This window comes from Podarcis vaucheri, assembly GCF_965113315.1.
Source record: "Podarcis vaucheri genome assembly, chromosome: 14".
Classification (NCBI taxonomy): Eukaryota; Metazoa; Chordata; class Lepidosauria; order Squamata; family Lacertidae; genus Podarcis; species Podarcis vaucheri.
This window is the reverse complement of record NC_138752.1, coordinates 43918417-43946344: the sequence shown is the minus strand read 5'-3', so window position 1 is coordinate 43946344 and position 27928 is coordinate 43918417. Positions and strand designations below refer to the sequence as shown.

General features: G+C 43.9%; 1 protein-coding gene across 4 annotated transcripts in view; it reads left to right on the top strand.

Moving 5' to 3' along the window:
• TRRAP (transformation/transcription domain associated protein) overlaps nucleotides 1-27928 on the top strand; it is a 167768-nt gene that overhangs the window by 123627 nt on the left and 16213 nt on the right. For all 4 annotated transcript variants that reach the window (XM_082199559.1, XM_082199558.1, XM_082199556.1 and 1 more), the window contains 4 exons: nucleotides 2641-2731; nucleotides 4666-4865; nucleotides 6852-7113; nucleotides 22632-22857. In XM_082199559.1, the coding sequence (XP_082055685.1) occupies nucleotides 2641-2731; nucleotides 4666-4865; nucleotides 6852-7113; nucleotides 22632-22857 (779 nt within the window). The remainder of the gene's footprint in view (nucleotides 1-2640; nucleotides 2732-4665; nucleotides 4866-6851; nucleotides 7114-22631; nucleotides 22858-27928) is intronic.

Below are 27928 nucleotides of genomic sequence, written 5' to 3'. Positions count from 1 at the left end.
AAAGGACTGCTTTACAATTGAGCAGCCTTCCTTCATTATGTACACAAGGAAGAATGACCATAAAAGACTTCATATATGCATTTTTGCTTGCTTTGATTACTTTTTATGTTATCCTTACTTCGCCAAACCTTTATTAGGCATTGCAGATATAGGCTACCATAAAACATCCATATATAATGTATGCAAATAAACAGCCATGTAAAAATACGTAATAACAGGGATTTCATTGGCGTTTCTTCCTGCTAAATAGTGCCGCTCACCACTCTGAGAGATACCTTTGATTCAAAAACTCAGCCGCTCAGCTTCCAAATTATATTGCAGTTACTTCCGGGTTAATGTCAGACAGATAGAATCTGATATTTTCATTTTGTCGTGATGTTAGACTACCCAAAAAAGGGGATAGCGTGTGTTTGCGTAGCTGGGGGGTGAACGAATTCCCATGCCCCACAAATAATCCAGAGATGCATTTTAAATAAAAGGACACATTCCACTCATGTAAAAACATGCTGATTCCTGGACCATCCGCGGGCCGGATTGAGAAGGTGATTGGGCCGGATCCAGCCCCCAGGCCTTAGTTTGCCTACCCATGGTGTAGAAGTAACAGACACCCACATACACACTGCAAAAAAGGAGGAGCAAAGTGTTTGGGAGCTCCTCAGCGGGTGCAGTCCTCCTCATTTGTGCAATCCTGGCAAGCTATAGTATGGCTTTCCATGCTGTGCAAATGGAGTCAAAGAGTGATTTGCTTTTGCAGACCGTAATCTCTGGTGCAGCAATGGTGTTGGTATAGCACGAGCTAGGCTTTTATTTATCAGGAGTCTTTAAATATGTGAAATACAGAAACGAAATCCTCGCCATGATCAGACTGTTCCAGCTGTCATTACTGTACATTTTATGCTGATCTCAAATGGGCCATTACAGGCGGGAGTTAATTCATTGCAAACGTTTTAAAGTGACATTTCAGTTCCTTTGGAAGCCGGTGCGGTATATTTTTTGATAAAAAGGATGGCAAGAGGAACCTCCTGCCATATCTTATCGTCTGCCTTGCCTCATAGAATCTGGTCAGATATATTGTTCCTATCATTTAATAGATACCAAGACGTATAGATTTAAAGGCAAAAATGGCACATTAATGTGTGCTCACCGTTTCCCCCCCTCCTCTCCCCGGAGGAGTCATGAAACCTCTGCTTGGTGAAAGTGGTATCCCTTTACATTAAGTGGCTATTTTTCACCCAGTAGAGCAGCAATTTTGTGAGATAAGGTTACGCTCTAATGGGCCCAGCTAACACATCGTGCTGGGTTCATTGGGAATTGTGGTCTTATTTAAAGACTAAATGCTGTCTTTCTGTGCCTCTCTCTTTTTATCTGCATCAGTAAGATCTTTTTAGTGCTCTGTATGCTATCTCATTATGCAGATGTCTGGCTTACAAAGTAATATGATAGAATCCTTGTCAGCTTCCCTTTATAACCCTTTCGGAGCGGCTTTTATATCAGATTGGGTGATGCCTCTATCAGGATCCGATCCCTACGTTTAGTTAGTTAGTTAGCTTTCTTACGTGTCCTTTTCACCTTAAAGGTCCCAGGGTGTGTTATAGCAATAAGATAGACAATTTATAAAACAGTTAAAGCTCTATAAACCAAAAAAAAGATAAAAAGCAGTTGCGTATAGAGTGGTACCTCTGGTTATGAACTTAATTTGTTCCGGAGGTCCATTCTTAACCTGAAACCATTCTTAACTTGAGGTACCACTTTAGCTAATGGGTCCTCCTGCTGCCGCCGTGCTGCCGGAGCACAATTTCTGTTCTCATCCTGAGGTAAAGTTCTTAATCCAAGGTACTACTTCTGGGTTAGTGGAGTCTGTAACCTGAAGCGTTTATAACCCAAGGTGTTTGTAACCCGAGGTACCACTGTATAAAGCAATTAAGATGGTTCCATATATGAAAATGCAAACATTTAAAAACAAGTGTCCACATATAGAAACCCTTTCAAATAGGGATAATAGCAGCCTGGGATAAAGACCTCCCCTCAAGAGGATGATTTGCATAGACGAAGAACTTCAATATATAATTAAGAACAAAAACCCTGAGAGAGAGAGAGAGAGAGAGAGAGAGAGAGAGAGAGAGAAAATGAAGCACAAAATGTCTAATTGTGCAGAGTGGACCAGCACACCAGGTGGGCAAGGGGGTAAGATATGCTATTGCTGGTTTTAAATAACTCTTGCAATGATATATAGACCTTGGACACAATGGAGGATTATAAATTAGATGGACTTACGAAAAGCAGTTTAAAAGGTTACCCAAAGAACCCACGGAGGGGAGGAGGGAAGCCTTGAGATTTGGAAGAATCTTTTGTAGTCTTCTTTATTTGTTAATATGAGTGTTAATGAATTTGTAAAATCAAATAAAAGCTGTATTAAATGATATGCCATTGCTCCCCACCATGTTCAGGACTTGCGTTGAAATATTGCCCAGACGGGCCCTTTATTTGTACTTTTCACCTGCTGTATATATCATTCTTTAAAAAAATATTTTTGAGTAGTTATGCTTAGGCATCAATCAGTTGGCAGATCTGTTTGGCTCACAGTATTTTTCATGAGGCCGTTGAGAATTCACATGTGGGTTTTTTTTAATGGCAAAATAGGTTGGGCGAGTCTATCCCCAGGCAGTCTACTTTCCTATTCGGACCCTCTACTTGACACTGAAGATAGAACAGCGGGAGCGCTACAAAAGTGGTAAGCAGCAGGCATACCATGATGTCCTCGGCCCTTTCTCAAGTTGGGCAATTTCCCTCAACTTTGCTTCTAGAGTTGGCTGATAGGCAGCTTCTTTGTTCAACCTCCTTATGCTTACAAAACGTGTGTCAATAACCTGATAATAAAATGGACCCCAGTTAAGTCATAGGGGTTTTGGGGGGGGGCGGGGAGGGGTTAAACAAATATATACATGCATACTTACTGGTGTTCGAGGGTCACGCGTGGTGCTGTGGTCTAAAGCACTGAACCTTTTGGACTTGCTGATCAGAAGGTCAGCAGTTCGAATCCCTGCAACGGGGTGAGCTCCCTTTGCTCAGTCCCCGCTCCTGCCAACCTAGCAGTTTGAAAGCATGCAGTGCAAGTAGATAAATAGGTACCGCTGTGGCGGGAAGGTAAACGGCGTTTCCGTGCGCTCTGGCTTCCGTCAGCGGTGTTCCATTGAGCCAGAAGCGGTTTAGTCATGCTGGTCACATGACCGGGAAAGCTGTTTGTGGACAAACGCCAGCTCCCTCAGCCTGAAAGCGAGATGGGCGCCACAACCCCATAGTCGCCTTTGACTGGACTTAACCATCCAGGGGTCCTTTACCTTTACTGATGATCATTTAAATTCAATATTTTAAAGTGTAATTGTATTGTGGATTGTTATTACTATAGAAGGATAGCATTTGAGGTCTGTAATCCCTCCTACCCCATTGTTAATTCATATCAGATCTCACAGATCCCAAATTCATTTTCCTTCCATTCAAAATGTCCTGGAGGTATAATAATAAAAGGCGCTCCAGATGCCTGTGGTTTTTTTATATATATAAAAATGTTGCACCAACATGACAGCAGTGGCTGTGCTAAATTAGAGTTTAAGTATATTGGGGTCATCTACACTGCTGGCATCTAAGGTGCAGTGCGCCAGGAGGCTACAATAGTATTGAATAGTGGCTCCCAAATGGTGGTCCACATACCCAAGGGGTCTGTGCCACCCTTCGCATAACAAAAACTACCATACAGATATAAACATTTTCAAAAGTAAAGGGTATCTGGCTTGGCTTTTGAAAAACGAGGGTCCGCAATGCTTAGCTAATTGGGAACCACTGCTATAGAATGATTGACAAATGCATACCTCTACTGTAGGAGAACATGTGGATTGTGCAGTGGCATGAATTAGACTTAAAAACATTTCATAACTGACCCCTTAGGTCATTTCCATAACTCACACTTGTATATTGTAAACTGCCCTGTGGTCCTCAGATGAAGTGCTGTATAGTAGTAGTAGTAGTAGTAGTAGTAGTAATAGTAGTAATATAGGAGCATGAAAATATCCTAAATGCATAACAGGGTTAAAACAAATTGCTTCTAAGTGTTAGAGTCTGATAAAAATGATCAGAAATGCATAGCTTGTTTTTAAGTTTTAGGCTTTCTCCCCTTTTGCTAGACAGTGTTTGGTTGCTGTTTAAAACAGATTATGATATTACTGTATTCTCTCTGGACAGTCTTTCTCGGAAATGACTTGTTTCCTTGTGGCTAATGGTGACTTCGGAGCCCAGACATGTTGTGGGATTTTATGAATGGAAAGGCTACTCTGAACGTCTATTCTAGAAATACGTTTTAGCAGTTCCTGGCACACCAAAACCAAGCAGTTGGAGGGGAAGAAAGTTGAGGACCATAAAGCTATTTCTGTTTTCCAGTGTGGGTCTTCTATGAAATACTTTCTTTTTGTCAGCTTTATTGAAGTGGAAACAGGAAGTATTTGTTTGTAGCAGAAATTCTTGTAAACGTTTTGTGTTAATAATGTGCCTGTCGATGTAGCGGGATTGCAATTCCTTTTCTAATTTACAGAGAAATTGCAACTTATTTTTAAGGTTCTGGGGTGCTTTGTAGTGCTAATGGTGTTTTCTGGGAATTTTTCCATCCCCTGTAAGATTCCGGACAGCAGCAGCCAAGTTCAGTCGGAAACCAGTCCCATTCGGCTTCGGACCCTGGGCCAATCAGAGCCACAGCTCCCATGTGGCGTTGCAGCCGAATTATGCACATGCAGAGGGAATTGCACCCCACACTCCTCTCCTCTCTGGAAGGGATAGTGGATCAGATGGTCTGGTTCAGAGAAAACTGGCATGAAGAGGTATGTTTCTTCCGTTTAGAACTGGAATTTTAAAAAACGTGTACAGGGGTCTCCCCACTTATGCTGGGGTTATGTTCCCGGAAACCCCTTGAAAAACTGTTTAAAAAACAAGTAGCACTGACCAGACAGGTGGCAATGGTGGCTCTTAGTCTTCCTCATCAATGGAGGGTGATATGCAAAAGCTGCTGGGATTGCAGTTGCAAAGGCTCCTGGGATTGTTAGCTGTTTTCCTGCTCCTTTCGGGCAATTTTTGCTCTTTCTGCAGTTTGAAATGGATTTGTGTAATTATTTCCCGGGTTCCATATCGGATTGGGTGCTACATGGTCACATGCGAGCCAAACGCACGTAGGTGGGAAGAGGCCTGTATGCCACCACCCTGCTTCCCCCTGCTCCTGCAATGCGCTCTGCGTGGGGCTACCTTTGAAGGTGACCCGGAAACTACAACTAATCCAGAATGCAGCAGCCAGACTGGTGACTGGGAGCGGCCGCCGAGACCATATAACACCGGTCTTGAAAGACCTACATTGGCTCCCAGTACGTTTCCGAGCACAATTCAAAGTGTTGGTGCTGACCTTTAAAGCCCTAAACGGCCTCGGTCCAGTATACCTGAAGGAGCGTCTCCACCTCCATCGTTCTACCCGGACACTGAGGTCCAGCACCGAGGGCCTTCTGGCGGTTCCCTCACTGCGAGAAGCCAAGTTACAGGGAACCAGGCAGAGGGCCTTCTCGGTAGTGGCGCCCTCCCTGTGGAATGCCCTCCCACCAGATGTCAAAGAGAACAACAACTACCAGACTTTTAGAAGACATCTGAAGGCAGCCCTGTTTAGGGAAGCTTTTAATGTTTGATGTATCACAGTATTTTAATATTCTTTTGGAAGCCGCCCAGAGTGGCTGGGGAAACCCAGCCAGATGGGCGGGGTATAAATAATAAATTATTATTATTATTATTATCATTTCAAGCTTTTGCACCTTGCACACTGATTCAAGGGGGCTTGCATTTCTTGGGACTGACTTGGTGCTCTAGGCCTTTGCCCAGCCTGGGCTCAGACACAGCCAAGGTGGCTCGTTGGGCAGAAGGCAAGGAGCCCAAGAGTAAGTGTAGTCAGACCAAACAGGAAGCAGAGTCAGCTGATTTTAGTTTTGTCTCCATCTCCACCCTCTTGAGTTCTGCAAGTGGCAACACTGGGACTCAGTAGCAGCAGCAGGAGGAACCTGACAGGTCGTGCTACCACCTAGGCTGGTTGTGAGTAAGAAGGCAGACGTGTGGACTTAACAATTAGAATAATATTTTTTTATTTATACCTTGTCCACCTGTCTGGGTTTCCCTAGCCACTCTTGGAAGAATAAAGGCTGAGGTTGGTGGGGCGGTGCCCCATTTGCCTTAATGGACAAGCCATCACTGCCCCCCATTGACTTCTTCCTACCTTACTTCCCATTTTTTATTTAAGTATGTATATAGCACTTTGCAAGTAAAGCAGACCTTTCAAAGTCGTTTACCAGATGCTGAAAAGCGACAGCAGTTTCTGTGAAGGATTCGTGCAACCAAAGAGTGGAATATAGAACATTTCAGAAATAAATGTGTGTCTAAAATTGCTGTTTGGACTTCCTGACAAGCAAAAAGCAGTACAGGAAAGTTGGCTATATGCAGACAGGTTTGCGTCCATAAAGCTAGGAATTGCAACATGCTGGTAATGTGTCACATGTGTATTTATTTATTTTAAAGGTTTTTATCCCACTTTTCAAGCAAGAGGGCTTCTGGAGCATTTTTTACATATAAACCAACAAAATAACCCCAAGTCAGTCCCTGATCTCAGGATTGCAGTCTAGAATACATGACAAAAAAGCAAAACCGGTTGGGGAGAGGAAGAGCAAAGTTCTTAGCACTTCTTTCTGTAGCTCCATCTCAGAATGTTACTGTACGGTTCCAAATGTGTACTTCATTATTTCCATTGAAAAAAGTGCTGTTTTTGTGTTTGATGGCGTTAGGTCCTTCGACAGCTTCAGCAAGGCCTGGCAAAGTGTTACTCTGTTGCCTTTGAGAAGAGTGGAGCAGTTTCAGATGCCAAAATAACCCCCCACACGCTGAATTTTGTCAAGAAGTTGGTCAGCACCTTTGGTGTCGGTCTGGAGAACGTCTCCAATGTCTCCACCATGTTTTCCAGCGCTGCTTCGGAGTCGCTAGCGAGGAGAGCCCAGGCGACGGCTCAAGACCCTGTCTTCCAGAAACTGAAAGGGCAGTTCACAACAGGTATGTGATTTTTATACTGTTTGTGGTTAACTTTCACCCTACAGGTTGTGATCCAGACACTGAATGTTTTCTGCTCTGACTCATCTGGGAATAGTACTTTGGAGGTTTTTAAGCAGAGGTTGGATGATAATGATAATAATGATAATGATAATTTATTTATTTAATGATAATGATAATTCATTTATTTATTTATACCCCGTCCATCTGGCTGGACTTCCCCAGCCACTTTGGGCGGCTTCTAACAAAATATTAAAATACAATAATGCATCAAACATTAAAAGCTTCCCTAAACAGGGCTGCCTTCAGATGTCTTCTAAAAGTCTGGTAGTTGTTGTTCTCTTTGACATCTGGTGGCCTGAGGGCGTTCCACAGGGCTGGTGCCACTACTGAGAAGGCCTAGTTCCCTGTAACTTGGCTTCTCGCAGTGAGGGAACCGCCAGAAGGCCCTCGGCGCTGGACCTCAGTGTCTGGGTAGAATGATGGGGGTGGAGACGCTCCTTCAGATATACTGGATCGATGGATGTCCATCAGTAAGGGATTCTTTAGTAGCTGTGATTGCTGCAGCTTGGGCTAGATGACCCTTGAGATCCCTTCAGCTCTACAATGGCTACGATTCCTTTTCTATCCAAAATTTGCATCAGAAATAATGATGCTTGCTATTCCTTCAAGAAAAGGTTTTTCTTTTTCCCTCCTCTAAATCAAAGCAAGCTTCAGATGTTATGGGAAACTGTGCTATGAGAATGAGCCACACTGAACTTCAGGAATGCATGTAGCCTCCCTCGCTGAGACCCAGCCGAGGCTGGAGCAAGTTGTTGTTGTTGTTTAGTCGTTTAGTCGTGTCCGACTCTTCGTGACCCCATGGACCAGAGCACGCCAGGCACTCCTGTCTTCCACTGCCTCCCGCAGTTTGGTCAAACTCACGTTCGTAGCTTTGATAACACTGTCCAACCATCTTGTCCTCTGTCATCCCCTTCTCCTTGTGCCCTCAATCTTTCCCAACATCAGGGTCTTTTCCAGGGAGTCTTCTCTTCTCATGAGGTGGTCAAAGTATTGGAGCCTCAGCTTCAGGATCTGTCCTTCCAGGGAGCACTCAGGGCTGATTTCCTTCAGAATGGATAGGTTTGATCTTCTTGCAGTCCATGGGACTCTCAAGAGTCTCCTCCAGCTCCAGCTGGAGCAATTCCTGGAGGACAAGTTGCTTGATGGGGAGAGGAAGCAAAAGCGAAATGATTGCTGATTTAGAGCAAGAAGGGGACAGAAGGCACAAGAGGAGATGCTTTCCCAGCTCATCCAAACCAGGATCGGATGGGCTCTTGCAGATCATTGGTTCTCTGCTCCTAGGCAAGGAACCACAGTGAAGGAATCACTGCCTTTCCGGTGTTGCTGTCTCAATATCTTGTATTAATATTGCCTGCTATTTTAATTAAAGCACTTACCATGGAACCACCCCCATGGTGGAAACTTCTCTCATCTCATTCCCTTTTATATCTACAATGAGATTGAAATCATCTTCTGTTTTCAAACTAGCCACAGTTCCCTGTGGCATCTAAACTTGGGGCACTATGGTTTGTTTAAACAATGGCTAGTGAGAACAATTGCATTTGGCTTGTTCTCACTAATCATTGTTTAAGCGACAACAGCTTCCAGAATTCAGACATCACAGGGGCAGTGGAAGTAGGAGCTTTTGCAATCCATGTGAATATGAAAAATGAGGGAGAAAGGAAGTGTTTAGCCCAAAGTTGGCCACTGTCCATTACTGTTCTGGTAAACCAAGGTTTTATGCTACGTCTGAACTCAGCCTATTTTCTCTGTTGCCCTTTGGAATAGTATATGAGCATTTAGAAAGAATTAGGGAACAGCCTAGTGAGTGAAAGAGAGTGGGGTAATTTCCTTTATCTGCTATAAATGTCACAGAATTATGTTAAGAATCCTTTTGTGGCATTTAATTCAGTAAAATACCTAACCTAATTAATTAACTGAGTAGGAAAACAATTATATCAAACCATTTAGATAAGAAAACAAATCTCAAAGTAGTCCAGGTTTACACCCAAAATGCACAATGTGCTTGTTGGAAGAGTTATATGTTTATTTTCCCTAAATTAGAAGCATCTGTGTAAGTGATGTGATTTAAACTTTGGTGTGTCTGGTACTCATGAAATTATTAATTTTTTCGCCATTTGAGTTTGATAATTTAAATCAATTGCTATAATTGGCCTTTAAGGGGGCAATTTGGGAAGTATTTTGCTACTGTTATTCGTTTTCTGTTAACCAGCTTTGCTTTCTATTATTTATAGAGCAGCACTACATGAAAACTATTATTTGTAAGGAGCATCTGTTCTTTGCCATTTTAGATTCTAGCCTTCCTCTGGCACAAGGTGTATTTTATGAAAGGGAAATTCTGCAAGCTGAATCTGGGCATTCCTTGCTCTGCACACTCATGAAATGCTAAGCCAATGGGAGATGGAATTAAGCCCCATTGAGCTTGATGCGATTTATGTCTTGAGTAAGCATGCTTGGGACTGCAGAATAAATGCTTCTGAGTCTCTGAACTGACTACTTTGACCCCTCTGCCAGTGAGAAGGGCAGCAGGCAGAATGTTTTGTTTTGTTTTTCAATTTCCACCACCCTCTTTTACTGACAGCAAAGAGGCCAACCTTGAAGGATGTGTGTGCTTGCCAAGTCATTGGCCCTAGCCTAGAGCAACCTTTCCACCCCATTTCAAATGTGTTTGCTCTACTGGAGTATTTGTGTCCTGGGAGATGCTGTGCAGTGGGGGCTCAAGAATATGCTAGGATCTTTAGACTCTCATTCCCAAGGTCTGAGGCTCTGTAAGTTAGCCTTCCTTTTATGTGGCTGGAATGATTACCGTACCCCTATAACTTTTTTAAAAATGTTCATTTCCTCTTCTAGTAGATCTATGGGATCTATATATTTCAATACTTAAAATACATCAAAACACATTTAAAACCAGTAATTAAAATAGCTTGCCCTGATAGCAGCCCTGTGATCAGCATCATCTGTCTGCTCCTTAGTTTTCAAAGGCCTCTCCGAACAGGAAGGTCTTCGCTAGCTGGCAAAAGGGGAGCAGAGAGGGAGCCAGTCTCACCTCTCTTGGGAGGGAGTTCCACAATACGGGAGCAGACACAGAAAAGGCTCCCTCTTGCGTCACCAGCAGCCGTGCTTCTGATGTTGATGGGAGCAAGATAAGGTGCTCACTTGAGGGTCTTAGCACCTGGGCAGGTTCATATAGGGGGACACAATCCTTTCAGGTAGCCTGAGTCGAACCCATATGTCAAAGCACTTGGGGCAATTTACAGTTTGAAATAGTAGCTTGCATTCTTATGAAAAATGGTAGGAAAAGAGACAGGGAAGGGGAAGATGGGGATGAGCAAATTCACATCCCCTCTGTAGTTATATTGTTACACGATGGCCAATTGGAATAGTCATTCAGGAGGTTGTTCGGGCAGGGAAAGAGCCAAGTAGCAGCTGGGCTCAGCTGAGCCAATGGAGGAGTCTTTGCTCTTCCACCTCCTCCTCCAATGCTGTCAGGTGAAATGCTGCTACAGGAAATCGAGCCAAACGGGTCTGTCACATATGAGCCAGTGGAGAGGACCTTGTTGTCTCACCCCTCCTTTGCATCTAGGTGGGATGACAGTAGCAGTTGAGAGACAGTCGGGATGCAGTGGTACCTCAGGTTAAGTACTTAATCGTTCCGGAGGTCCATACTTAACCTGAAACTGTTCTTAACCTGAGGTACCACTTTAGCTAATGGAGCCTCCTGCTGCCACCGTGCGATTTCTGTTCTCATCCTGAAGCAAAGTTCTTAACCCGAGGTACTATTTCTGGGCTAGCGGAGTCTGTAACCTGAAACGTCTGTAACCCGAGGTACGACTTCCTATTAATGCTGCGGGTTTTGATGGGGTGCAGATGCTTCAGGTTACAGACTCCAGTAACCCAGAAACAGTACCTTGGGTTAAGAACTTTGCTTCAGAATGAGAATAGAAATCGTGCAGCAGAAGGCCCCATTAGCTAAAGTGGTACCTCAGGTTAAGAACAGTTTCAGGTTAAGAACGGACCTCCAGAACGAACTGAGTTCTTAACCCAAGGTACCACTGTCGTTTTATCACACTTATCCATCAAATATGCTCAAGATAACTTCAAAAATAAAGGTTGTTTTTTTAAAAGTCATAATAAAAAGGATTGTTCTGATGAAAATATTAAGCATGATGAACAACACCATCAAAACCCGCAGCATTAATAGGAAGGGATCTTTATATCTTAGATGAAAAACCTTATGGGAAATGAAATCGTTTTCACATGAAACCTAAAAGGTGAAAGGGTGAAGGTGTATCTGAGAAGGGTGTTCTGTAGATGGATTGCCGCCACAGAAAATGCCCTAGCCAAGTTACCACCCACCCCTCAGAAACAGGAGGATATTCAGAGGAGGGTCTCTGATGACATCTTTGTGCAGAGGAAGGTGACCCTTTGAGATATCTGGATGTCTTGAGCATTCAAGTTCAGTCAGGGTCATAGCATTGCATGGTGTACAGCCACAATCTGAAAGAATGATGCAACTCGTCTGCATTTCTTGAGCAACAACCCACAGTAAACTGGTTTTGAAACTGAGGGAAATTCTAAGGTAATTTGGGATGCTGGCATTCTGAATTCGCAACAGGGACATTGAGATAGTTCCTCAGAACCTCGCTTTAATGAGCTTGGAGAAAGTGGCCTTACGGGATTCTTGTGTGTCACATCTACGCCCTGCACATTAGAGAGCATGTTAAGCTCTGCATGAAGTAATCTTTGCAGCACAACAGTCGCATGACAGTAGATAATGGAAGCCTTGAACCATATGATCAAATTTAATGCGTGGCAGCTACTAGGGAAGAAGAGAGTTGCTAGCATATTGTGCTTCTTCTGGGTTTTCTGATAAGTCAAAGGGATGCAGCTGCAGTTAAGACATATGTGTTGTTTCTCCATGCTTAGGAAGAATAGACAATTTTTCCTGTATGCGATGGTACTTCAAAAACTCATCCGTATTAAAATTGGTAAATAGATAAAAAGTGTTTGTTTGTTTTGTGTTTGTTTGTTTGTTTCAGAATAGGGGAAAATTGAAGAGGAAAAACATTCCCTTTTAGCATATAAACTAAACAGAAGGAGTTGAAGTATTTTCTCATTCTAAACCAAGGCCGTGTGTGTGTGTGTTCTCCTGGGTAGTTTACTCCTCCCGCTGACTCCAGATAGAGGCAGGGTTATGTGAATCCAACAAAGTAGATGTGTGGAGTCTATGGCCTCCAGTGCTGCTGAATTGCATCTCCCATCTTCCCTGACTGCTGGACATGCTGGCTGGGGCTGATGGGAGCTGGAGTCCAGCAACATCTGGATGGTACCAGGTTCCCTGCTTTAGAGAGCGCTTCCTTCATTCTCTGCCTTTCTGCTCTGCAGAGTTAAAGCATTCTTGCAACTCCAGCTCCAGCTTTTTGTCAGTCGCAACACAGGCTGAGCAGCTGTGCTCTCCCTCCTCTTAGAGGGCTGGTTCTACAATCTCCATGCTTGCGGCAAAAAGTGGCCAAACCTGGGTCAGCCGTAAGGTGAACAGCTGAACAGAGGAGGCAGGAAAGCATATGGAAAGGTGCTTTGCGCTGCCTCTGTTGAAGCATAATGGATGATACAACTTCACTCTTGCCATTTTTGCACCAAATTTGAAATTAAATTTTGCTCTTTTTTTAATGCATTTGTTGATGTTTGTTTTTTCAGTTCTTCAAATGCCAAATGCAGAGTTTTGGCTTTTTTGACTAAGTTCTTTTTAGTGTGTGTGTGTGTGTGTGTGTGTTCAAACAAAGGATGAGATTTTCCCTCGACTTCCAAGATAAAGTAATAGAAGCAATCAGGATACAAAAGGGATTTGCTGCTTTCTAGAAGAATGAAAACTTTTCTGATATCTTCTACAGATTTGGAACGTTTTATTTTTCAATTATGATTAAGCATGAGTAGTCACAGGATTACAACAGCACTTTTAGTTAGCGCAAGATGAGATTACTTTAATCTGTTAAACTTGGAGTTGGAATTAAATTTGAAGGGTGGAGGGGGAAATGGCTGCAATTAGATTGGTCAGTACGCTTGCCTTTTGGAGTTTGGGGGATTCAATTCATTTTGCAGAAAATACATTTTTGATTAATTTGCAGCAGTAATAGAATTTATGCTTCTGAATTAATGGCGAGTTAATTACCATACCAGTCCTTAGCCGAGAATGAATCACCAATTTGTGCAGTCTTGGCCTTGACTTATGCTTTGAATCCTCCTTTTTCTTGAGTTCATGGCCCTTTGGCCCTTGCAAGGGTTTAGAGCTAACTGCTCTCCAAGATTTCTGAAAGTCTCACAAGTTTTCTCTACTAGTACATACAGTTGCTATTATCCAAGCCTTTAGGTTTCCAAGGCATGATGGATTCAAGATCTTCTAAATATTCTTGCAATTTCCAGCCAATGCCATTCAGGCGTATTTGCAAAAACCCAATGTTTTTGTAACCTGGTTTCCTTTCCTTTAGCCCAGATTGAATATAACAGTTGAATAACAGCATCCAGTTAAATTTTGGGCTGTAGCCCCATTTAAGGACTGAGTTTGCCAAGGGGTGTTAAATCTAAAAAAGTTGCTAATCCTGGCTCACTCAAGCCAGTTTTGCACACCCAAATCAATGTAACTGAACGTGATAGCAGCTCACCTTCTCTGAACAGAGAAATGGGCAGGTTCTCCTCTTCCCAATCGATCAAGGAAGAGCAACCACCGGGCTGAATAAGAGAGAGAACCAATTTGACAGTATTCTCCTTCTCAAAACAATTTCATATTATTACCAAGGATAGGAAAACAGTGGCTCCTTTCTTGGTTAGACTTGACAAGCAAAGGAAGACATGGGAGCTTCAAGAAGGATCTCCAGCCATCATCATTTCAGGGAAGTAGAAAGTAACACAGGAATACACTTTGAGGAAAACATGAGATTAGGGTTTTACCAGTCAGTGTAATATCTTTTTCTCCCCTCATCTTTCTCTGGTCCATATGTCCTAAATAGATACCTGGTCAATAAATGATAAAAGATGACTCCAGAGCTTTTAGACTGGTTACCAAGGTTGCCTGTATCATTAGGCAAGGTGCTTCATGTAGCAGATGTTTGGATAGAGCAGCGAATTGTCAATTATTTAGGTAGTGACTTTTTTATTTTCATCACAAATATACACTTTTTTTTTTAATTATTCCTGCCCTGAGCCATATTTGCTAACTTGTGTTAGTCAAGGTTCTGTAAAGAATGGTTATTAGGCTTCCTATCCCACTTTAGAAGACAGGAGTGCCTGGCGTGCTCTGGTCCATGGGGTCACGAAGAGTCGGACATGAATAAAGGACTAAACAACAACATCCCACTTTATCCTAGCCTTCAGTATTCTTATTCCTTCTGTCCAATAAAAGAATCTTAGTCCGTATTATTGCAATTTCCAAAGGAATTTCCGTGTGGAGTCCAGAATTCTAAAAGTGGACTGCCACCCTCTCGTTCAGTCTCTGGTGCTTAAACTAACGTAGGTAGTAAGTGTTGGGTTTTAGTTAGGATCGGTATCACAAAGAGATTTCCTTTCCGCCTAATTAAGCTGTCTGCAAAGCAGGGGAGCCGCTCCAGAATGCCACATAGCTGGTAATTCTTTGGATGTACTTAGACAGGCTCTGTATGGAGCCCCTGTGACACGAAGAAAGAAAGCTAATTAATCGAGTGCTCTCTGTCATTCCCATCTGCTACCAAGAAGCAAAACAACGAAGGAGAAAGGGAAGTCTAAAATAGGTATTTTCAACAAACTGGAGTGATTCCTACGGTGAAGTGAATGGCTTGGTGTGTTTTATTTTAATTAACACTGCTGAATATTTTTGCTTCAGCTATTTGCATATCATTAGCAAGAATATTGTACTTGCCGTTTGGTGACATTTCCCTGCACTTTGGGGAGCCGATGAGCGGCAAACAATGCCGTATTTCATGTTTCTCTTTCTCACCCAGCGATTTGCTCAGATTGTGCACTAGAGGGTAGGCTTGGAATTATAATGAGATTTTTTACAAGTACGTTCACAGTAGATGCAAGAGGTGCTGGACGGGCTGCATAAAAATTAAAAGACATCTGCCAAGAAGAGCAGCAGTCCTTTTTCGTCTTCTTGCTAACACCTTTATGACCTGGAAAGCACTTTTTACAAATAAAGTTCCGTACTGTGAATACATTGCAAAATGAATATTAATTGTCCTACTGACAACTAGCCTTATGGCAAAAACAAGCTTGTCTCCTCTGGTGATATGATGCACCTGTCATTGGCCTTGGGATGTTGGTCCAGTAAGAGAGGTTAAGTTGTCATCCTTTGAGCACAGGATAATGAAAGAGAACATTTCACAAGGCTTCACTTGTTTGCAGTGTGTTTTAAAGGCTCCTTCCGGATTCAGGTGCCAGTGTGCCTCTGGTTTATGGCCCAATTTAGCACGGCTCTCTGTAAGGTTCATAGGTGTGACTTGCAACTGGTACAAAAATACAAAATAAGTTGGGAAGAGGGGCTGTGAATGGCGAGGAGAGGAGAGCCCTCCTTGAAAATGTAAAAAGAGCGAGCCCCTGACTCCTAAGACTCAAAGGATCAATGCGTCCAGCTTTAAGCAATTTTGATAGGTTGACACCTTCACAACCTGGACACCAGAGGGTTTAAAGCATGTGGACAAGGCAGCTGGGACTCCCTCTGCTCCCCCACACTTGTCACTTCTCTCGTCAAGCCCTCCCTCACCTGCCCTGGGCATGCAGAACACCAAGTGTACCCAATAGCATGGGAAGGAGGAGATAGGTGGCAGCAGGACTGGGCTGGAAAATTCTTGTATGTGTCCCATTTAAGTGAGAGTTACAAAGAGTTTTGGTTTCTGTTTTGCACTACTGAGGAGCATTTCAAACCAGTACAGTGGTACCTCGGGTTACAGACGCTTCAGGTTACAGACCCCACTAACCCAGAAATAGTACCTTGGTGTCAGAGCTGCTTCCAGATCCTAGCTCACAGAGGATCATGCTAGCCAGCGTTCACTTTATAAAAGTCTTTATTGAGTTACAGTTTCCATTTCCAAGCTGCAGCGTGCAGCCCTACGTCTTAGAAGCTAGACCGGCGAAGCTCCGTCTGAGTCCCCGCCTCCTGTACACCAACTTAATACCCTAGCCTTACTCCACCTTTTCCGCCTGACCGTTCTTCTCTGGGTCCCTCTGCCCCCCGTGGTCTCTTCCTTCCTGGACTCTTCTGACGCTGACCCCCCGGACCCTTCTGTCTCTTTGCGGCGGGCTTTAGGACCTGGCTCCCTTTCCGGGCTGCTTACTGCGCCGCCTTCCTGTGCATTTGAACTTGGCGCGCGCGCCCAACCTTCCACTTTCCGCTTGACCGTTTCTTCACTCCCCGATGGAGGTGTGGCCACTCCTGACTCATACCCTCCCCCCTGCGGCGAGCCGCCGGATCTCGATACCTGGCGCCCTTCCTCTCCACTGCGCTCTGTTGGGGACGCTGGCCCCGATTTCCAACTGCTGCTCTCTGAACCCCCTCTGGTCCCTTCTTCCTGGGGTGTCCCCCTAGGCTCCCCCCTTGCTCTGGCCACTGGCGCTCCTTTCTGTGAATCTTCCGATTCACTGGAAAGACTCGGAGATCTCGGGTCGTCGTCATCACTCATCTTTTCTTCGGACTCCTCCCCCTCGCTCTCTGTTTCCTCCCTTGCCCTCGCCTCTGCTCCTGAACCCCTGACACTTGGGTTAAGAACTTTGCTTCAGGGTGAGAACAGAAATCGTGCTCCGGTAGTGCGGCGGCAGCGGGAGGCCTCATTAGCTAAAGTGGTGCTTCAGGTTAAGAACAGTTTCAGGTTAAGAACAGACCTCCGGAACGAATTAAGTACTTAACCTGAGGTACCACTGTACTTGATGCTACTTGGGTCAGGGTCCTTGCATTCAAAGCAAGTTAGCCTTTAAATTGTGCCTCAGGTAGCTTTTCAGAGTTTGGTCTGCAGGAACGACTTTTTCCATATTTGCCTTAAGCGGCTAAAGCTACCTGCCTTTGTAATTCCCTGCTTGTACACTTGGAAACAGTTGGCTTTCGTTGTTTTAAAAGAGTACATGTAAGCCATTTTTGCTTTTTTGCTTTAATGATACTTGATTTCCTTTAATGATACTTGATTTCTAAGTCACACTTCTTGCCTGAAGAGTGGGGTAAATAAATAAATAAATAAATAAGAAAGAGCAAGTGGAGCCTTGTAGTTCCTCTCCTCCCCCCCCCAAAAAAAAATTAGGCATGCTTATTTCACCATATAAGTTCTACATTTAAAGGCCTCTATCTTATTGATAGGCATCTGAAGGCAGCCCTGTTTAGGGAAGCTTTTAATGTTTGATGTATTACAGTATTTTAATGTTTTTTGGAAGCCGCCCAGAGTGGCTGGGGAAGCCCAGCCAGATGGGCAGGGTATAAATTATTATTATTATTATTATTATTATTATTATTATTATTACTTTGCCTAATTGGGCCCTGCATTTAAATATTATGTTTGCCTGTGTTAGCCTTCCCCAATCTGTTGCCCTCCATATTTTGCTGTAATACAAGTCCCATCGTATGGCTGGGGTTCATGGGAATTGTAGTTCAACGACATCTGGAGGCTACTGGACTAGGTTAGGAGGCTCAAATGTAGCTGCCACCCAGCACTGTGCTAGTGTAAGAGAAGACCCTTTTGCTTGGGTGCAGCCCTCAGTTCTTTGACGCCAGTTTTTTATATCCCAATTCCTCCTTGCTATTGAACTCAGTGGACCGTGCTTGCTTTTGCTCGCTTCTGTCTAATAGATATTTTAAAGGTTGTTTTGAAGATTTAAATTGAAACGTGTTCATTGACACCAGTATATGCACATTCCCCACCCTCCGGTCATATGAAAAGATTCCTGCACAGATTTACAGGGAGTATGTAAATTGCACTACTTTAATTTTAGGAAAGTACTTGAAAATGGCAGGCATCATTGTTCCGTGTCAAGTGTGATAGAACATTTTTTTATTGAAACTGCTAGGGAATTTTTGAGCACAGTTGAGCATTAAATAGGTCTTAAAGTTTTGAGCCCTGTAGTGCTGTTCAATATGTGTTATCTGCAGATAACCACCTCTAAATTATTTTCATGTTTAGCATATGAAAGCCGGTATGTCTTAGCACTACCTTTCTAATGAGCTAGCATGATTGGGATGCACTTTAAATTTGAGGGAAGGGGCTGTTTTTTTTAAATAGCAAATGCCAATGGAACCTGCAACAAAATGTTGCAGTCCATACAGAACTCCCTGTTCAATATTCCGGTCACTCCATTCCATTCCCCCTCTCCTTTTCTGTCCTCGGACCCCCAACTGATCAGCATTCCATTATCATTGAGCATGCTCAGTCCTCACTGGGCTGTTTGTGATTTTTTGCCCTCCCTCCGTGTGGGTTTTTTCCTTCACCAATTTCTTGTAGCTCTGAGAACCTCAGCATTCGTCAAAACCAGTTGATCATTCCCTCTTCTTTGTGGATGGTGCTATTTTGGCTACGTAAGAATTCACACTCAGAGAATAAAGATTGCTGCTGTTAAGTATCAGGAGCAGCCAACGTGGTGTCCTACAGATATTGTTGGACTCCCAACTCCTATCAGCCAGCATGGATAGTGTTCAGGATTGATGGGAGTCATAGTCCAGTAACAACTTGAGGGCTCCCTGTTGCCGCCACCTGGTATATATTTTGATATGGACTTAGTGGTTTGTCACAGTTTCTGGATCCATCAGGAACACTCACAAGCTTGAACTCAGCCTGGCAGAAGCTTCTCCATAATATCTTCAAACAATTTGATTATAATCACGGTACTTTTGAGGTATCTAAATAATCCTACAGGGCTTGATTCAGGTTGATATATTTTCAGCACCTGGCTTCCGTCTTGGGCGCATTCCTAGTGACATGTTGACAGAGCTTGATATGGAACCCAAAGTGGCCCTGTGTAGATGGAAGCTGGCTTGGCTCTTTATGGCAGAATGCCCTAAGATGTCCCCTTCCAGCCCCCAAAAGGGACCCTGCAGTTCCTAGAGCTAACATGTCCTACAAGATACAGCCAGGATATAGGACAGGCATAGGTAAACTCGGTCCTCCAGATGTTTTGGAACTACAACTCCCATCATCCCTGACCACTGGTCCTGTTAGCTAGGGATGATGGGAGTTGTAGTCCCAAAACATCTGGAGGCCCGAGTTTGCCTGTGCCTGGTACAGTGGTACCTCGGGTTACATATGCTTCAGGTTACATTCGCTTCAGGTTACAGACTCCGCTAACCCAGAAATAGTACCTTGGGTTAAGAACTTTGCTTCAGGATGAGAACAGAAATCGCACGGTGGCAGCAGGAGGCCCCTTTAGCTAAAGTGGTGCTTCAGGTTAAGAACAGTTTCAGGTTAAGAATGGACCCCTGGAACGAATTAAGTACGTAGCCAGAGGTACCACTGTATAGGACAATAAGAGGTTCAGACTGGACAGAAGGCAAAGTGGGGAGAGGTTCAGGTTTGAGAATTGTTAGGAAACCCCCTATTTCTCACACAGAGCTATAGTTCACATTGCAGTTTAAATGTCAATCCCTCTTCCCAGGGCACTCTGGGAGCTGTAGCTCTGTGGGGGAATTGGGGTCTCCTAACAACTCTCAGGGGCCTTAACAAACTGCACATAACATAATTCATGATAAAGTGGTATGATCCTGCTTTAAATGCATAGTGAAGATAGGGCCTTACTTGCAAAGCTAATGTTTGTGCTGCTTAAATGGAATTATGTTGTCTGCAACATTGTTCTTCGGTAGAGATTTAATTTATTTAGCACGTTTGTGTCTATTTGAAACATTTCTACCCTGCCTTTTCTTCAGATAGAATCCACGTAGCCCCCCCCCCCCATTTCAGGTTTATGCAACGTTCTCAAAGTGAGTACCAGTAAAAACAATTTCTAAACAATAATACTATAAATCATAATAAATACCAGGATGAAAGGAGGGGAAATCTAAAAAACGCAGAGATGGCCTGGAAGCCAATACTACATAGAACAGCAGATTAAAACCATTCATTGTGAAAGTAAGTTAGTCCCTGTTTGGTAAAAGCCATTATTAAAATGCCTGGATGAATTGAGCAGTTTCTACTACATGATGCCTGACTCTTAGAAATGGGGATATCTGTGATTGCGTTTAGACATATCTTGCCTTAATATGCTGATATATGAACGATCCATTTTTCCTGTGCACAAAGCCCCTTGGCACCTCTTTTTGCACAAGGCAAACCAAGAAGTCTTCCATGTAGTTCTCCATCTCATCCAAAAAGGAAACATTAATATCTTCTAAAGAAACCAGGCTATTAAATCATGGTTTGAAGTTGGGTTGCTGTTATGGCTTTTTCTGAAACTATTAACCATTGTTTCCTGGCTTGGATGAAACGGGAAACAATAGTTAATTGAAAAGTTTCCAGTTTGCCAGCCTACGCAAAGAGAGGAGACAGTTGTTTTTGTGGACAAAAGGTTTGTTCATATCTGAGATTATTAATGAAATAGGTTCATTTAAACTCTCCTTATGGAGATCATTCGACAAAGGGTGTCATGTTCTCTCTGGTTGTGGGCCCAGTTGTAGTAAGACAGAGTTCATCAAGGTTCCTGTTGCATAGGAAGCAATAAATGACATGACAACCTTTTTGGGATCGAAATGGCCACAACTTTATTGATTGCAGATGCAAGAAGGCTTTGGCTTAGGCATTGGATATGTATACTGGTTGCTGGATGACAACTTCATCAGGGTCAGTCTTGGGTTAAGCATCCCCATGTGACACATATCAAATACAGGTGACCCATGTTGTTGTTGTTTGGTCATGTCCGACTCTTCCTGACCCCATGCACCAGAGCACACCAGGCACTCCTGTCTTCCGCTCCCTCCCGCAGTTTGGTCAAACTCATGTTGGTAGCTTCGAGAACACTGTCCAACCATCTTGTCCTCTGTCGTCCCCTTCTCCTTGTGCCCTCCATCTTTCCCAACATCAGGGTCTTTTCCAGGGAGTCTTCTCTTCTCATGAGGTGGCCAAAGTAGTGGAGCCTCAGCTTCTAGATCTGTCCTTCCAGTGAGCACTCTGGGCTGATTTCCTTAAGAATGGATAGGTTTGATCTTCTTGCAGTCCATGGGACTCTCAAGAGTCCCCTCCAGCACCATAATTGGGGAGTTCTATGGCCTGTTAGCCCTTGTCTGGACATACAGACAAACCCCTTTGTCTGGGTACCCTGATGCTTTGATCCTGAGGAGAGAGGGTAAGTCTCCTCCCCCCACCACCTTAGACTAAAGATGCAACCCAACTGCTTTTCCCGCCAACAAGCTGTGACAGTTGCTTGGAGGTAGGCAAAACCTCCAAACCAACCCAATTAGCTGCAGGCAAATTCCTCCCTGACCCTGAATAAGGCGACCAAGCCACTCCACAGCAAGGTCACACACGTGCACCACCTGCTTACCTTTAGGTGAGGACAAAATTATACAAGGCCGGAGGGTGGGATGTCTGATGCTGCTTGGAGGCTATGCAGCCAGCTTTTATGATTTGAAGACGGACCTGAGTGGAAGCAGGCTTACCGAGGTCTTGTCTCCAAATTCCCACCCTGCAGCCTGGGCTCTAATTGGCCAGTTTAAATCCAAAAGAGGTAGAGGAGTCCCATCACTCCCTGTGGCTAGCTGGGGTTGATGATGCCAGCCAGCCAGCCACACAGGAACTTTCCCCTTGCCCACAGCCACACTAGGCCGCAGCTAGCACTGCTGTTGAGAACGGTTATTGGTCTTTCTCACTTGCCTCGCTTCCAAGAATTTCCTCAGGCACAAATCTTAATCCTTAGTAGATTTGTATGTGAATTAAGATATAAGATGGTTTCTATGAGAATTAAAACACGTGACTTGATAACATTTGTTGTTATATTTTTGAAGGTGTTGATGCCAGCCGAAAGGTGGGTGAACTGCCCGACCAATGCTATGTGGTTAATTGTTTCTCTGTTGCACTGGTACAGAGAGAGATGCTCAGGGACATTTTTAAAAAGGCAGTTTTAGACATAGCCCAACAAGAAACAGCATCCACATAATGGGAAAACAAATGATAGAAACAAGTATCTTTAATGTGTAATCTCTGCCAGTGTAAATTGGAACAGATGAGCTTGAATCGCTTTTGCTAACAGCTCATCTATTTTATACATGGATTTGCTTGGCAATAATGTGTGTTAGGCTAAAAGTGACTACTATAATAATTTCTGTTGTATGCGATAATAATCTTTCCTGCTTTACTTCATTTTACTATTGTGCAAATAGTAAAGAAAAACGGTAGCAGTTCCCTGGGGTAAGGCTCCAAAGCCCAGATACCTTAACTATTCAAGGTGTTTACACCAAGCATAGTTTTGATTAAATACCTGCATCACATTTCTAACAAGCAATTTTCTGTTGGATTTGTTTTATCTGCTAGATTTTGACTTCAGTGTGCCAGGCTCCATGAAGCTCCACAATCTTATTTCTAAGCTGAAGAAATGGATCAAAATTCTCGAGGCAAAAACAAAGCAGCTTCCCAAGTTCTTCCTCATAGAGGAGAAGTGCCGATTCCTGAGCAACTTCTCAGCCCAAACAGCCGAAGTGGAAATTCCTGGAGAGTTCCTTATGCCAAAGCCGACACATTATTACATCAAGATTGCACGGTAAATCTGGGGTTGGAAGCTAAGGCTGGGAAGTGTACTAGTTATACGTACCAGAACTTCTTGGGTTAGTTCCCGGCTAAGGTGCTGAATGTAGGTCACTAGTTGGACTAGGTAAAGGTAAAGGGACCCCTGACCATTAGGTCCAGTCGTGGCCGACTCTGGGGTCGTGGCGCTCATCTCACTTTATTGACCGAGGGAGCCAGCGTACAGCTTCCGAGTCATGTGGCCAGCATGACTAAGCTGCTTCTGGCGAACCAGAGCAGCACACGGAAACACCCTTTACCTTCCCGCCAGAGTGGTACCTATTTATCTACTTGCACTTTGACGTGCTTTCGAACTGCTAGGTTGGCAGGAGCAGGGACCGAACAATGAGAGCTCACCCCGTCACGGGGATTCGAACCGCCGACCTTCTGACCGGCAAGTCCTAGGCTCTGTGGTTTAACCCACAGTGCCGTTAGTCATAAATTAGCTTCAGTGATTTCCTGGGAACTTAAGTTCAACTAACTTGGTCTGGATCCAACCCAAAATTAACCTCTCCATTTTCCTGGGCTTCTCTGTTCTCCAGACACAATCATCTGGGGCCTGAAACAGTTTCTGCCACCATATTTGGTCGGGTTTACAGACGAATTCATGGAAGGCGAGCAGGAGAGCCACACCACACATCTAAAGCACATGACTTCCCCCAGAGAATCCTGGGAACTGTAGTTTCCTTCTCACAGATCTACAGTTCCCAACACCTTTAACGAACCACAGCAATGTGTGCTGCACAGGAATTTAAAGTGACACAGGCTGTACTCAAAGGCTTGTGATCTAAAGATAAAGTAAAAGGATAGCACCACACATCATCCCTCCTGTTGCCAGGCTCCTAAGGGTGTGCTAACATTGTTTTACCCTAGTTTTTAGCTGATATTTTTACCAAGAAGTTTTAACTGCAGCCTTAAGTGTCAGTTTTGTTTAGATCTGTTGTTTTTTGTTGCATTTATAAATATACACTCTTTTCCCCTATCCTGCTCTGAGAGATTTTAGGTTGAAAGGTAGAATACAAATCCCATAAATAAATAGAAAACGCAGTGTAAACAAATAGCTACAGTTAACAGATCTAGCAAAAAAAGTACAATTTTGCCTTATTCTCCCTGAGAAGTGTAATATTTCGGTTTTGGAGCATTTCTGTTTCCTGACAATTTCTTTTCCTTAGGAGGCAAAATTGCAGACTAACCTTTTTTCTTCCATGCATTGATTAAAATTTGGTGGCTGCACCAAGGGTTGAACAAAATTGGCCTTCCCTGTCTTGAGCCATTAGTTTCCTACCTTTTTCCTTTTTTCTTTTCATTTCAAGGCCTGATTATCTACTTTGGTGTCTTGCCAGGGATTAGTCAGATGTTCCCAAGGGCTCCCAACAGCAGTGTGCATCTGCACGCTTGATTCTTTCCAAGGCGAGAGAAACTAAGCCTGCCAACAGGAAGGCATTCTGTCCTTTATAGAGTCCTGACTAACAAGCAACTACTTTCTGGTGTGTGGGAGTCAGTGTGTTGTTTTTAAAATCCCTCCTACACAGTCGTGAAAGCTGAGCTCGGCCATTTCCCGCAGGGGTGAAGACAGAGACTGCAGAGAGAGCATCTTTACAGAAGTCAGCATTTTATGGAGTAAAGGGTTCAGAGCCGTTGATTTTAAGTGGTTGGTAGCCAGCTCTCAAACCCTGTGCTAGACAAAGCTCTTTGTCATTCTAGAATAGCATTTGTGAGATCTGGGTGCAAACCTGTGGTTTGCTGGGGAAGGGCCATAGCTCAGTGGCAGGGCATCTGCCTTGGCAGCTGAAGGTGCCAGCTTCGATCCCTGGCATCTCCAGGTAGGCCTGAGAAAGGCTCATAATCCTGACAGCCACTGCCAGTCTGTGTAGGCGATACTGAGCTAGATTGACCAATGGTCTGACTTCCTAGATTGACCAATAGGCAGCTTCCTGTATTCCTACCTTGGGAGTCACAATGGCGATCTAAAGGACCCTTTGCACAAATTGAAGCCACTTTATTTCCCCACTTGTATGCTGCCTTTCCATGATGCAGTCAAACTTAAAAGGCGGCTTACAAATAAAAATAGCAAAAGAATCCCAACAGTAAAACAAAAGAATCCCAACAGTAAAACAAAATAGCAGTGAAAGTAGCATTAACAGCAGCAGTATCAATCATAATTTTGCGTTTTGTCCTGGGTTTTCTTCCCTGCCAAATAAACTTAAGATAGCTCTTTCTGCCATTCCTTAAAATTTTGAATATCATTAACTATAGGTATTGTCTGAAATAGCATCTTTGGAAGTACATTCTTTTTTATAGCAGAAATTTTGCCCAACAGTGATAATTGCATTCTGCTTCAAATTTGCATATCTTTTTTGATTTCTTTCCAAACCTTTAGACAGTTATCATTAAAGATATTATTATTATTATTATTATTATTATTATTATTATTATTATTATTCGCCGTTAACCATATCTCCAGGTATTTCACTTCCTTTTCACTCTTTATACCACTGAGTCTTTCTAGGTCTTTCATGAGTTAACCATCCATATTTTTGACTAACATTGTTGTTTTTTGAATAGCAAGGACCCAGTATTATCTCTCTTGGCTCTTGAAAGGGATTTAAATCCCACCCTTGTTCCCAAGGAGCTGTTAGCTCTGCTGCTTGCTGCAGCCAGACTCAAAATTGCCTTACGTTGGACATCTGCATCAATTCCCTCTAGTGGAATTGTTTGGGAGAGTATGGGACACAGCCTTGGCCGAGCCTTTAAACCATCACAGGAGAGTTTTTAAAACAAGACCATTTTTATGTGATATGGTGACCATTCATATTCTTTATAAATAAAAATAGTGCACTGCATAGGCCCACAACAATACACATCTCTCCGTGGCAAGGCTACCTGTCAGGGAACTGACATCGGAGGGAGAGGCGAAGGGGAGGCTCCCAGATGATGCTGGCGAAGGACCCAGCAGCAGGGGGAGAAACAGCTCAGTAGAGGGGGAAGCCAATCAGCGCAACACCAGGGATAAAGGGGGGCAGACGGGGGAATTGGAGAGAGGGCTCCAGGACTCTCCACTGGACAGCAGTGAGGAGAGCCCAGGTCCTCCGCTACCCACGCCTTCCCTACGCAGAAGACTCACACGCAGGAAGAGAAGGAGGAGACTGGGTGTCAAACAACTTTTATGTTGGAAGAGGTTCAAGAAACGCCCACTGACGGATTCTGCCAGTGACTGAGGCAGCCACGATGAGAAGGGGCTGTGCAGTCAGAAAGGTTTAACAAGGCAAATTAACCGAGAAAGGCACCAGCTTACGCACGAGTAACTCATACCCATTACACTATCTTACCAGTATGTGGCTCTTACTTCCAAACTGTCCCATTGCAGAATCTTATTTTATTATGATGTCTGCAAAAGTATGCTGAGATTTCTGTTTATTTTATTCCAGCTGCAGTAATGTGCTCCACACATTTTTTTGTTTCCTTGTTGTTTTTGAAAACTTAAAAAAGCACTTTTTTAAAAAGAAGAAAAGCAGCAACAACTAAGTAAAAAGTAAATAAATACTCACCTGAATAAAGCAGTCCTGCTTAAAAGTGAGAGAAACGGTCTTCCAGACATACAGGACGGAAGGGGAGGAGAGGTCTTTGCCAGTTCCTCCCAGCTGCTGCCCATCACACGACAGCGCACACCATTCGGGAGGGTTCCCCCAGGCTGTTGAGAGCAGCTGGGGCGAGGGAGGGAGCAGGAGGGCTCTCTTTTTCTCAGCAGAACTTTGCCTGCGGTTTTTGAGGTTGAGAGCCTAAGAATTTTATTTTTGGCGTGAGCCAAGATCTAAAATAGGCCTACCCATCAGTCCAAATGTACAGGAAGCTGCCTTGAACCAGGTTAGATGACAGCTGCTTTCATGGGCCTTGACTCCTCGGGCGCTCAGGCAGAGGCCCTGCTGCCCACCTCCTGCTCCCTGGTCCCCTATCTGGAGATGCCAGGGATTGACCTGGGAACCCTTCTTCACTCAAAAACAGGTGCTCAGCCGCTGAGTTGGCTCCACCTCCACCACTGCTGAGTGCTCATATGGAGCAATGGATTGTAAAAAGTGCTCGGAGTAGGTCCGTCAGAATTAATGGGCGTGACTAGCGTAGGTTCATTAATTTAGCGCATCTATTGTTGTGTGGAATGTAGTTAGATGCAGTCTTCAGTTCTGTGTGCTGCAGGTAGATAAATTGACAGGTTGGAAAAGGTTCAGAGAAGATGGTTCAGATGGTATGGAAGTTGCATCCTGTGAGGAATGGTTCAATGGATCATTCAGGCTTGAAGAAGACAAGGCTGAGTGAGGCCATGCACAGAGGTACTACCAAACTGGGATAACTCAGAGCATGAGACTCTTAATCTCAGGGTTGTGGGTTTGGCCCTGTATATCTGAAGGAGCGTCTCCACCCCCATTGTTCAGCCCGGACACAGATTCTGCACCAAGGGCCTTCTGGCTGTTACCTCGTTGCGAGAAGTGAAGTTATAGGGAACCAGGCAGAGGGCCTTTTCAGTAGTAGTAGTAGTAACAAGAAGAAGAAGAAGAATTTATTATTTCTACCCTATCCATCTGGCTGGGTTTCCCCGTCCACTTTGGGCAGCTTCCAACAAAAAATTAAAAATACATTAAAACATCAGTCATTAAAAACTTCTCTAAACAGGGCTGCCTTAAGATGTCTTCTAAAAGTCATATAGTTGTTTATTTCCTTGACATCTGATGCGAGGGCATTCTACAGGGCAGGCACCACAAACGAGAAGGCCCTCTACCTGGGTCCCTGTAACTTCGCTTCTCACAGTGAGGGAACTGCCATTAGGCCCTCAGCACTGGACCTCAGTGTCCGGGAGATGCGTAACTGTATAACCTTTAGAAGACAACTGAAGGCTGTCCTGTGTAGGAAAGCTTTCAATGTGTTATGTTTTATCGTGTTTTTATATATGTTGGAAGCCACCTAGAGTAGCTGGAGCAACCCAATCAGATAGGCGGGGTACAAATAATAGAATTATTACTATTAAGTCCCAAGTTGGGCAAAGGATTCCTGCATTG